This window comes from Nicotiana attenuata, unplaced genomic scaffold, assembly GCF_001879085.1.
Source record: "Nicotiana attenuata strain UT unplaced genomic scaffold, NIATTr2, whole genome shotgun sequence".
Taxonomy (NCBI): Eukaryota; Viridiplantae; Streptophyta; class Magnoliopsida; order Solanales; family Solanaceae; genus Nicotiana; species Nicotiana attenuata.
Genome location: NW_017671405.1, coordinates 42,619 through 55,155, shown reverse-complemented (window position 1 = coordinate 55,155; position 12,537 = coordinate 42,619). Strand labels below are relative to the sequence as shown.

The 12,537-nt window shown below is 38.5% G+C and overlaps 2 protein-coding genes across 3 annotated transcripts in view; one reads left to right on the top strand and one right to left on the bottom strand.

The window, feature by feature from the left end:
* Window positions 1-10,349, top strand: part of LOC109208089 (flowering time control protein FY) — a 24,153-nt gene extending 13,804 nt beyond the window's left edge. The window contains exons 18-19 of one of the 2 annotated variants that reach the window (XM_019371112.1): window positions 6,427-6,663; window positions 9,946-10,349. In XM_019371112.1, the coding sequence (XP_019226657.1) occupies window positions 6,427-6,663; window positions 9,946-10,062 (354 nt within the window). In that variant the 3' untranslated portion in view covers window positions 10,063-10,349. The remainder of the gene's footprint in view (window positions 1-6,426; window positions 6,664-9,945) is intronic. The other variant, XM_019371113.1, reaches the window with a different exon arrangement.
* LOC109208088 (pentatricopeptide repeat-containing protein At2g17140) lies at window positions 47-4,415 on the bottom strand. Its single transcript, XM_019371111.1, has 3 exons — window positions 1,825-4,415; window positions 622-1,169; window positions 47-174 (listed from the first exon to the last, which is right to left on the bottom strand). The coding sequence occupies exons 1-2, from the start codon at window positions 4,314-4,316 to the stop codon at window positions 1,058-1,060; spliced, it is 2,604 nt and encodes an 867-aa protein (XP_019226656.1). The 5' UTR covers window positions 4,317-4,415; the 3' UTR covers window positions 47-174; window positions 622-1,057.
* Window positions 10,350-12,537: the final 2,188 nt, after the last annotated feature.

The following is a 12,537-nucleotide window of genomic DNA, read 5'->3' as shown; positions in this document are numbered from 1 at the left end:
GGGGAGATCAAGTAAAGTAGCTTCATAATCGTAATTATGCAGGAAGTAACTGAAAACTTACAATGGACCAGCACAAACATGTTGATCCAGTCATCAGGAGATCAATGTTCCGCGGTTATGTGGGCTCGGCCTTACAGACCCGAACTGGGGTTTTCGATACTGCAGCAGCTTCATCTGTTAGAGATTTAAAAAAAAAAAAAGAACATGTAAATAAGTGGCAGAGAGAGAGAGAGAGGAGTACGCAAAAGAATCTTGAATGTGATGTGGAGCACAAAGGGATCAAATAGAATATTGAAGAAATCAAATATGCAGGGGAGAAAATCAATCTGGGTATGAAGGTAATCTGGAGAGATGCTTTTAGTGCTTCATTAATAAACTGGTCAGTCAAACTTGAAGAACACATAAATTTTTGAGTTCTTTCAATATTAGCTACATGGTAAAAGAACTCAAAGCTTTAAATTTTATGTATGCATTTTCTATCAAAATATCTCTGGATCTTTAGTTGATAAAAGAAAAAAAGATAAAACAAAGAAATAAAAATGAAACTAAAATAGGTCCAAAGGTATGATATTAAGGCCAGATCAGTGCATGGAGCAGTAGGAAAAAAGTGACAATGAGAACCTGTATAAACTGCAGATAGTGATTCGTTCTCTGTATTGGGCACAGGGCTCCATTCGTTTATGAGGTCAGCATCCTTGTCAGCCCCAATAATCATTTCATGACTTGGAAACTAGATATGCTTCGTTGAACTGACTGCATTTTCCATTTTAAGTTTTCAAGGGAACCACGGTTTGCTACCAATCCCCTCGAAACTCGCAGTCCATGACCATGAACAAAGGCAGAGCTAGGATTTGAACTTTATGGGTTTCAAATTCTAGAATAGTGACGTCATGCTTTAGTAACTGGGTTCTGAATTTAATCTTTGTACATGTAAATTCCTTCACACAAATACAGGATTTGTACTAAAGCTAGTGAGTTTGGCCAAACCCGTAGCTCTCCTTCTACCTCCACCCTTGACCATGAAGAAAGGAACATTTAATTACTAGCAGCTTAATTACTAGTCATCCAGAATTTCATTTTTGGGAGTTCGGAGACTTGATACACTTCCTTGACCCCATCCTTTCTGCACCCGCTTCAAATTTTTCAAGGCTGCTGTACTTCCATCGTCTCTGTCAAAACAGGACAGATTGTCAAGAAGATTTCATGAAACAAACAGAAACAAAAAAAGAATAATCTATCCACTGACAATTTAGTCAAGGTACGGCGTAATAATGGAAAAGATATGATTTTTTAGAGAACCATATTCTCTTGTAGGTTCTCCGCTTTTTCTATACCGCTGGTATACCAGGGCTTCTCCGCAATCAATAAATTATCACTTTATGGGAAAATAGTGGAAAAGGACAAAACATGAGAGTGAAGAAACGATCCATGAGAATGAGAGTGTCTAAACTTGGCTTGATCTTACCAAGTTAAGACTGTACAGGTTGCACTAATTCATATTTGACGACCCTATTAACCAGAAGTTTGGCCCTTTTCCTTTTCCTTTTCTTCTTCCACAAGACTCCACTTTTTCCTTTAAATAAATTGACATATGACATGGTTTCTCATAGACTCGGAAGTTCCACAACCTAATAACTATGTAATTATCTCGTAGAGCCAGACTAGATATCTAGTGAAACAAATGATCCCAGGTAAAGGGGGCAACCTAGAAAACTCAACGTATTCACTTTTGGGGGGAGGAAAGAGTAAGTTTCTCAAATAATAGAGGACCACCTGAATAAAAGGAAAACAAAGATAAAGCAGATGAAAACTTAAACTCCTTACCTGTGCACAATTGCCTGCCAACCATCTCCACCATATTTGCTTCGCTTCACACGATTTAACTCCCTATAGTTTTGGTAAGCTTTGTTACCCACCTTACCTTCTGAAACCATCTCCAGCATCCTCTCCGCTAGTTCATCTGCCTCCTGCTTATTACCCAATTTACGTAAACCGTCAATGACTGGCATGAATGATGCAGGATTAAACGCATATCCTATGTCCATCATCCTGGTGAGAATATCATGAGCACCTTCTAAATTCTCCTCCTTTGACAGCTTGTCAATAAGATCTTTGTAAAGGAAGCTTCCTAGATCAAAGCGTTGATCTAATGCAGTTTCCAGTAATTGCTTAGCTTCCAAGATTTCACCTCCAGCAAGATATTCATTGAACATCAGTGCGTAGAGTGCTTCCTTGTGACCACATATGCTCAAGGCTATATCAAATACCTCCTGAGCAGGTCTGAACTCACCACTCCTGCAATATGATGTAATAAGCAACTCAAAGATATGCAGATTAGGAATTATTCCTTTCTGTAACATTTCATTTAAAAGAGAAATTGCTTCTTCAGTTCTCCCAGATTTGCATAGACAGCTAGTCATGATATTGTACGTGTAAACATTTGGAGAAATCCCTTTTTCTCTCATTTCATCCATCAGGCCACACATTTCGAATATTTGATTTTTGTTCCCCAATCCGAGTATCAAAGAATTATAAGTTCGTAAGCTCTTGTTACAACCTTTCTTCTCCATGTCCTTTAGAACCTGAAATGCAGATGATACCTTTCCTCTTTTACACAGATGATGTAAAATAGTATTATAAATAATTGAATCAGGGTACAACTTCTTTCCCATCATCTCAAGAAACTTCTTCTTAGCTTCATCAAGCTTCCCTTCTCTGAATAAACTACTAATTATGGTTGAATAGGTGATCAAGTCGGGCAGGCATTTCCTCCCATGATCATCTTCATTCACCAAGCTCATAAACGACTTTCCAAGATCACCAAGCGCAGCACTTCCGTGGCTCCACATTTGACTCACAATCTCGACAGCTTTGTCCACTTCTCCGGTTCGGCAGAGACCATGAATGACTATGTTGCAACTCACGATATCCAGGCCATAACCTCTCTCATTCATCTTCTGCAGTAACTGCTGCGCCTCTGATATTTTCCCTTCTTTCCACATGCTATGAAGCAGAGTATTACAAGTGTACGTATTTGGAATGCAGCCTCTCTTCATCATCTCATGCAGAATATTCTTTGCCTCAGTCACTTTACTTTTCATGCAGTAGCCATGGAGTAGAGTGCTATAAGTAACTGTATCTGGAAATTTACCATCACTTACCATTAAGCTCATCAGCATTTTGGCATCACCAAGCATCCCATTTTTGCAGAGGCCATCAATCACAATGTTATAAGAATATATTGTGGGAGCTACTCCATTCTCCGACATCTCTTTCAGCACTGATTGAGCCTCCAACATCTTTTTATTCTTCACCAACCCACACAACCAGATATTGTAGCTCTGCACATTGAAGAAAATACCATCTTTCTTCATAGACTCAGCCAGTGCCCTCGCATCTTCAAGCATCCCTCTCTCACAAAACCCCTGCAACATCAAATTAAAAGTTACAACATTCGGCCTTGGCAAGTCGAATACCTCATCTATTTGCATATCCCTGAAAATTCTGGAAGCCTCAAGAATCTTCCCTGAGTTACAAAGAGCTGAAATTCTAGAATTGAAGGTAACAACATCAGGAACAAGCCCATCCTCCCTCATCCTCTCGACCAACCTCTCAGCCTCATCAACATCACCTTTCTTGCAGAAACTGGCAATCAAAGTATTGTATATTATCACGTTAGGACAAACGCCCATCATTTTCATCATATCCAGAAGTTTCAAACCTTCTAAAGGAAGCCCAAATTCACAATAACCGCGAATCAAAATCCCAAAACTAAACTCATTAGGCTGACACCCTTTGTCGCGCATAACATCAAACAGGTGGCGGGCATCTCCCAAACGATTCGAATTACACAACCCTTCAATGAGAAGGTTAAAAGTATAAGTAACAGGCGAAACGCAAGCAAAAATCATATCTTTATACAACCAAGACAAGAAATTCGGACAATCAAATTTCAAAGACTTGTGCATAAGCAAATTGTAGAGTGATACATGGGGTGGTTGTTGATGAGGTAAGTGAGAGCGAGTAGATTTGAAGAGAGAAATGGCATCGTGAATATATCCGTAAGTTGCTACGAGCTTGACGAGGGTGTATTGAGAAGGAAGGGAGATTTGAGGGGATAGAGAAAGGAGGAAAGAGTGAAGAGTGTGGATTTCGGAAAGCATTTGGGAATGGAGGAGGATACGGGTTAGGGGAGGGATTGAATAGAGGGGAGGATTTGGAGTAGAGAGAGTGCGTTTGAAGAGTTGCCATGCCAGCTTGGGGTTGCTCGAGTTCTTGATTAATGCTTTGGTTAGCGTTTTGGTTTGCTGCTCCATTATCGTGTAAGAGTTCAATAGTGCTGAAATAACTTCTTCCTTCTTCCTTCCTTGGCTGCTTTCTTCCTCCTATGTCGTCTTTTCTCAAATACATTTCACTTTCTCACTTCAAACCACCTACAATTATGCCCAACTAGTTTTTAAATTTAAATATTAACTAATACGTTGAAATTCAAAGCCTCGGTGGGTAGCAAGTAAGGCTGTTTGGTGGGCCGGTCTGGGACCGGGACCGGACCGGGACCGCGGTCCTAACGGGCTAAACGGTCCCGGCAGGCCGGTCCTGGTGGGCCGGTCCCTAAATGGGTAGGAAGCCCGTGACGGGCCGGTCTTGTACACGAGGCCCACGAGACCGGGACCGCTAAGCCCGGGACCGGCAGGCGGTCCTGGTCCGGTTCAACCGGGCCTAACGGTCCTAACGGGCTCCAACGGCTATTTTTTTAAAAAAAAAAATTTTTTTAAAAAAAAATGGCCAACGGTCAGATTTTAAAATCTAGCCGTTGGCCTTTAATTTTCAACCGTTTGGAACTTTAAAAAATAGTCATTTGGCCCCCAAACTTTATTTTAACCCCAAACTTTATATAATTATACTTTTCCCCAATTCTCAACTATAAATACCCCCTCATTCTTTCATTTTTACTCACGAATTCATCAATCTATCTCAATCTCTCTCAATCTATATCTAATTTCTCTTCTATAATTGCTTATTTTATTATTGCAATTTCGTGAAAAATTGTGAAGTTGGTGAATTGAAGTATTCAAGTCTTCAAGTCTTCAACGATTTTCAATTTTCAAGAAATTGTTCGGTAAACTCGCTCCAACTCTTAACTTTTAAGAATATATTTTTGTGTGTTTAGTTTGCATAATTGTAATTAATATGGCATTTTCTTTGAAAAAAATATTTGGTGGTAAGGGAAAAGCTAAAATTGGTGAAAGTAGTCTCCAACCTACTACCCTTCCCCCGGCTCCCCAACCCAGACCTATTACCCGTCCTGCTGCTCCTATTATTCTTGATAGTGATAACCCTTGTTTTCAATTTTCCGATAGTGAATTTTGCCATAATGTTGCACAAGGTGAACATTAAATGAAGAAGTTATGAATGCTCTTTATCCTAATCAAACTATCTTAGAAAATGATGAGGAAAATGAGGATGTAGATGAAACCCAACCGGATTTAGATGATNNNCCCCCCTTTTCGTTTTTTTTTTTTTTTTAGTGGAAGAAGCCTCTTCTTCTCTGTAGATTTTCCAAATCAGCCTGGTGCACAAAGCATCCGGCATTCCCGCAGGGTGGGGAAAGGGTCGCACCCCTAGGGGTGTGATGTCGACAGTGTACATTTTACCCTAATGCAAGCATTAGTGGCTACTTCCACGGCTCGAACCCGTGACCAATAGGTCACACGGTAAATAAAGAGAAATCAATAGTTTGTGTAGATTTTCCAGATTCATTTTGTGCAAAGTGCTTATAAAACTTCGATATTAAAAAATTAGTGTTATGCAACAGAGATTATCTTTTTATAGGATTCCAGCTATAGTTTACTAATATTCTAGGTTAAGGCCATAGTATTTTCCGAGGCGTTAGTCATGCATTTGTATTGAGATGCGAGTTGTAGCCAAATGGTTACAATTTTTTTTTTTTTTGCACCTGTTGCAGATAAAAAATAAATTAGTTAAAGTGTCCCTATGCGAGAGTTTAAACTTTTAAATCAGACAGTTCACATAGTTCAATGCGGTATTAGAGAAGGCAGAGGGTCTTCAAGTCTTCCCGCCATCGATCTACAAAATATTTTCATGTGCTTGACAAGGGGAGAAATTCAGGGTTGCACGTGTGAGGGCAAGGTTTAATGACATAAGATACATTAATACATGCGTCATATTTCTAACTGCTAAAGCTTTTACACGAGACGGTTATCACTTTTCAACTTGCATGGATCAAATTTCACTAGCATCTTCGTCTCTTCTTGAATAGAGCAGAATTGGTAGCAACTCTGACTACTTTGGAATTGTGGCATATATTTGATTGATTGATGTGAAGTGCATTTGGTTGAAGGAAATACATCGAGAGGATCAAGAGGTCATTTCAGCATCATTGATTGGCTGTCTTCTTATTTTCAGGGGATACAAGGTAACATGAATCAGATGGTTCCTCCAATGCCTCAAGGTCATTTTGTGGGCATGCCTTCTGGATCTGGACCACAGGGCAATGTTCCTCCAGGTGGAATGCCAAATGGACTACCAAACATGCAAGGCCCTCAAAACCCAGGAGGTAATCAGATGTTTCCACCAGGACGAGGCTTCAACAGGCAACAAGCTGGACAAATGCCACTCATGCCTGGACATAATCCTTATCAGGTGAGTGGCATGTAAATTACTTTAACAGACCTAAGAGTGCAAAGGCTCTAAACTTTTAGCACCTTATTCATTTTTATTCTGTCAGGATCCCCTTTTTGATTTTGGATTCTTGGTTTCAGTTAGATGTATCAAACCTATAGTTAATCGTTAGCTATTTATTACCTAGGTTTCCTATTTATTGTTGAATTAAGTTGGGTAGTCGATAGCTGGATTTAAGAGATATTTACAGTCTAAGAATTATTATTAGCAATTGTTGTCTGAACTTTGCCCCACTGGTGGGATTTTACTGGGTTGTTGTGGTGGTTGTTGTTGTCTGTACTTATCTAAGCTATTCTCAGAACAAGAATTCTAGACTGCAACTTCAACTTATGCTAGGGAACTGCAGCTTAAATCTTCTTCTATAAAAAGGACTAAGTGGGCGTTTGGACATAAGAATTGTAAAATTCCAAAACAGGGCGAAAAAAATTTTCAAGTGAAAATGGTATTTGAAATTTAGAGTTGTGTTTGGACATGAATATAACTTTGAGTTGTTTTTGAAGTTTTGTGAGTAATTTGAGTGAAAATTTTGGAAAATTACTTTTTGGAGTTTTCAAATTTTCGAAAATTTCCAAAATGCATTTTCAAGTGAAATTTGAAAATTTTATGAACAAATGCTGATTTCGAAAAAAAGTGAAAATCTTTTGGAAAAAAGGGAAAAATTTCTTATGTCCAAACGGGAAGGTGGCTGCTGGGTGTGAAGACAAGTAATTCCAGTGAGAATAAGACAACTAACCCTAATGAGAGTAAGTGAGTGATGTCGTGTTTGGAGATGATTTAGTGCTGGTACTTGTAACAATACTATGATGCCCAGCATATCAAAAGTGGGAGGATTTTTGGGTGATACGAAATATTCTTTGCCGGAAAAAAAGTTAGGTATCTATACCCGTCGGCGTGGGTGGATCTAGGCGAGCGGAAGGGGGTTCGTCCGAACCCCCTTTGCCGAAAAATTATACTGTATATATGAGGTTAAATTTGTTTCCTGGCTATATAATATATGTTGCATCTCGTTGACACAAGCCAAAATATTAGCTCAGTGGTCAAGGGGATTCAAGTTTTCTATAAGGTCGCATGTTCGATTCCCACACAGTGCAGGAATTTTTCTTTATACTATTTTGCACGGGATTTTAGTTAGTGTCCGCCACATCCGTTCATTCTTCCTGTGTTAATAAAATTAGGTCAACTTAAACACACAGTAACTCCTGTAGGTTTTAACCTGGCTATTGTAAAAAAAATTAAGGTCAAACATAAATTTTATTTTATGCGTATATATTATATGTTGAATTCCCTTGACACAACCCAATAGCAACCCATATAGTTTTCTTTTTGTGTGTTTATATGTATTAGTAATAGGAAAAATTAGTTAGCGCTTTGTTATGCTTTGGTTGAAAGTTTGTATCCAAACATCCTCCACATCAAGTATACTGTTTTAATACTTTTAATTAATTAGGATTATTTATTTATAAGTTATATCTGCAATCATCTTTAGTTCATTTTTTGTTTATTATATTATGATCTTCTTTTTTGTTTTTTGCTTTATATTCCTTAAAATGCATTTTACTTTTTTCTTTTTGAAAAGGATTACTTCAAAACAACGTACTTCCGTATTAGTTTTGATCCAACATATTTTTAGTTTAATTTTTTAACAGTAGTGTAGTTTACGTTTAGTTTTTTTTTTTTTTTTGATGAAATCATTTGACGAAATATTCTGCTGACACTTCTTTAAAATCTTGAACCCCTTGCTCAGAATCCTGGATCCGCCGCTGCATGTGGGTTTGTAAGCGGCACATAATGGAGTAATAAGAATGGGTTTGACTGAATTTGCTGACGATAACATCTTCTCATAGTTATTTTGCTCTCCTTGTAGTTGTGATCGATTGCTGGGAATGTTAAATGTATTTTTTAAGTAGGTGCTGGGAATTATTCAATTTTGTGCCAAAACTGGGATAGTTATGCATAGAGGGAGAAGCTTGAGAGTTTTAAATACACATATTTAAGGAACTGTATATTTTTATAAGGGCATTTTTATACTTCTGGTGTGAGATAGTTGGGTGGATGAATAATGAATTAGCTCGTCTTTGACTTAATGGATTGTATGAGCTACTGATGTAATCATGCTTCTTGCACCATCTTTTTTGCTTTTCACTACCTCTGGTACTATTCTTATTGAAATTATTTTACCTTCTAAAATGTTTTTCCAAGGTCATTTTGTGAGCATGAATGTGGATTGCCCTACTTTTCTACGGGTTTTACTCAATTAATTTAATCTGGTAGATACAGTTTTGATTTGTTTCTTCTATTTATAGGGGGTGAACCTGGGCAGTGGAGAGGATTTGGGGTAGGCGATGTTATATTCGTAGATGGGGAGACTTAACTACCATTTGGAGTGGCTGTCTGGTTTAAGACCTTCTGACCAGATAATGTGTAAACCATTGTGGCTTTCGCATGACCATCTTTGTCATCTAAAACTGGGAGGGAGAAGGTTATTAGTGAGGTGCCTATTCAAACTGCCCAGTGCTTCGGGCTAGTAGTAGGAGTGCAGCGCGTGCTGTATGATTAGTATCACGGGCTCGGACCATGCCACGAACAAAAGCCTGATATTTAAGTGAAGAAGGGTAGAGAGGAGGGTCCACTGTGCACCAAGTTTCGGCCTTGCGCCAGCTGGCCCTTTGGGATTTCTTGATTATGAATAAATATATATTGCCTGCACAAACTATCCTGTAAAGTGAAAAGACTTCTTCCTGTAGAATGTATTTATGGGGGAAGCCAAGTGGCTAACGACACTTTAAATAATTTCGCTCTTACTGCTAGAACTGAATTCATAAGATTGTCCATACTGAAACCTGAAACTAGAGGTCTGCCCATTTTTCTCTTCAAACCAGCTGTTTCTTTGCTTGTTTTTCTCATCCTATCTCCTGATACACTGCTCAAACGCCAAGAAAGATAATGATATCGAAGGAATGTATCCTATTGTGCATGTGCAATGTTGAAACCTAAGGAGGACTAATTTGTACTTTGATGAGCTTCTATCCTGCATAATTTCTCTCTTTTTTCTTGGTACAACTTGTTAGTACTTGATCTGTGGGATAATTTATTCTGTCTCTTAGCTGCGTATGTTTTAACTGACTCTTATGTGAAGTATATGTTTCAACTTTGGAAACTTTAAAGTTTGCTTTTTGGGCTGTTGATTTGATGAATTCTCCAGTTACATGTCATTTCTTTTCTTTTTCTTTTTTCTCTTTACAGCAATCTGGAAATCCAAACACACCTGGAATGCACATGCAGTCAAACTTCGGTCTTCAATCTGGAATGCCTCCGCCATTGCCACCGGGGCCGCCTCCACATAATCAAGGACATCAATAGGCCATTGTTTATAGTCTCTTTCGAGTGTAACGAGCTTTGTTCAAGTTGTTTGTTGAAAATCTCTTCTCTGCACTAGTTTGATAGCATCGCTGTATTTTCTTAGATGTATTTTTTGATAATTTTCTGAATTTTTAATTCGGTAAAATATTTTGAACACTTTAACTTTACAAATTCTTTGTGATGCTTGGGTTAACATTTTGACACTTGCAGTGAAAGCTTTTCTGTTAGGTGTAAATGACAAACCATCAGATTGAAGGGCAGTGAATCCTTTGTTTATTTGGCTGTCCTATCTGAAAGTTTACGTATCTGAAAAATCTGGTTTAAGCAATGCTCTATAGCTTTCTCCATTGTGACAAGTCCGCTTGCTATACACGCAAACTCTGTATTTCCTTAAAACTGTCCGTCATCAAAACTCTGCTCTTCATCTTCAACATTAAGTATGCAAGAGCTAAGGACGAAAGCGTAGCATTGCCTGTTAAAAAGAGTATGCAAGAAAAAGTATTCTCTGTTAATCATTACCTGCCCAAGAAAAAAAATTCCTTGAACATATATAAATATATGATAAACATACATGTACAAAGGTACTACCAAGCAATCTTTTGAAGCACGTTACAGTGTTGTTAAAAGTGGGGGAAAACAGCTCTATGTTCCTCAGTAGTCTCACTCTCATCCTCATGTTCCGCATACTCTTCCTCAACGTCCTAATACTAATTCAAACCCCTTAGGCAATTTGTACCTGCAGTTGGGGACAAATAGACTAGAGCTCTTTCTTTCAGCAAGCACACTTCCTACTCCATTGGTACATGGTAAAGTTGTGCATAATTCAACTTAAACTTTTACATCTTTTCCACACCGTTCACACAAGTGGCATCTCCTCCATGAGCTTCACAGATAGTGTACTGCATATCAGAGGAGAACGTTACGTTATGATCAGAGGGTTGTCCAAGGGAGATGAGACCAGACTAGTAAACTTGACTTTTCCGAATATGAAATGTCTTCTTAGATCAGATTCCCCTAGAACTATGTTCCCTCTGTGGCGATCTAATGTAACAACGTAACTTGGAAATAGCTTCCTTGATAACGAAATATAAGACGCTCCCCAGCATGGCGTTCATGGGGAATTCACAACAAAGTGAATCACAATCTCAAAATTTCAGCCCAACAAGGTGTTGGAGCACAAGTTAGTATCTATAGTCAAATTATAAAAGATGTCTAATTTACAGCCTGGAAATTTGTTCCATGATGACGAAATATAAGACATTCCTCACGTGGCTCAGCATGGCGGCATTAATTCTGCCTTTAAGGTTATGTTGATTAATTGGATGCTGAATAATTGTTTTACTATCTCCAAGCTCGACCGAATGAAGTAATAACTCCCCTTTTTCTAATATTTCTTATAGGAGAATTTTTGAAACTCCATCACAAACCCGAATAAAATCCTTATCTGTTATCAATCTTTCGTACATGTCACGGCCCATTTCCCACCATAGGCCGTGATGACGCCAAATGCAGCCGTTAGGCAAGCCAACAATTAAATCAACACGCCGATATTTAGTTCATTTCGCATCTTAAAACAAACAATGAAATATATGAGCGAAATTTCTACGTTTTTATAAAATTTGTTTTGATATTATAGTAAATATTCAAACGTGGTCACAACATAAACCCGGATATCATAACAAAATACAACAAGAACAAGAATCTCTCTCTCTCTATATATATATAGAGAGAGAGAGAGAGACACACGCTGACTCCCGATCAAATATAACGCATGAGTCTACCGAGGCGAACGACCCGATTCAATAAGAGTAATGATATAATATCATGCCGTGGCGTACATGCCGATCACATAAGAGTAGTGTAAGCTCCCGAGGTTGCACGACCCGATCTATAGATGCATCTCATAATATTGCCGAGCGAACGACCCCATCCCATAAGAATTGTTACATGATATTGTCGAGGCAAACGACCCGATAATAGTAGTGAAGCTTGACGGGTCAATGACGCCACTCATGAATATACGTGTGAGTTATGGTTTTCAAGAAATTTTTGGATAAATACGCACAACGCGGGAGAAATTCGTAAAAGGAAGTATAATTTTCACGACTAATCAAGTAGCACGTCAAGTATCTAAAATAGCAAAGTTCGATACTCTATGCAAGTCCAGTCTCATGCAAAAATAATAATAAAGGCATTTCAACAGGCAAAAATAACTCAAATAGTACAATTAGAATATGGTGTGAGTCTAAGTCTATCCATACATAATCAAGAATCTAGCATACGCACGGAAACTCGTTACCTCATTCGTGCGTACCTCCTCTAACACGTAGCACGTAACAAAAAAATAGCACCTACGGGGTACATTCCCTCTTACAAGGTTAGACAAGAGACTTACCTCGCTCCGAAATCTGATAACCGACTCCAACACCTCTCTAACTCCTCAAACTCATGCCAAACGATCCGAAACTAGTCAAA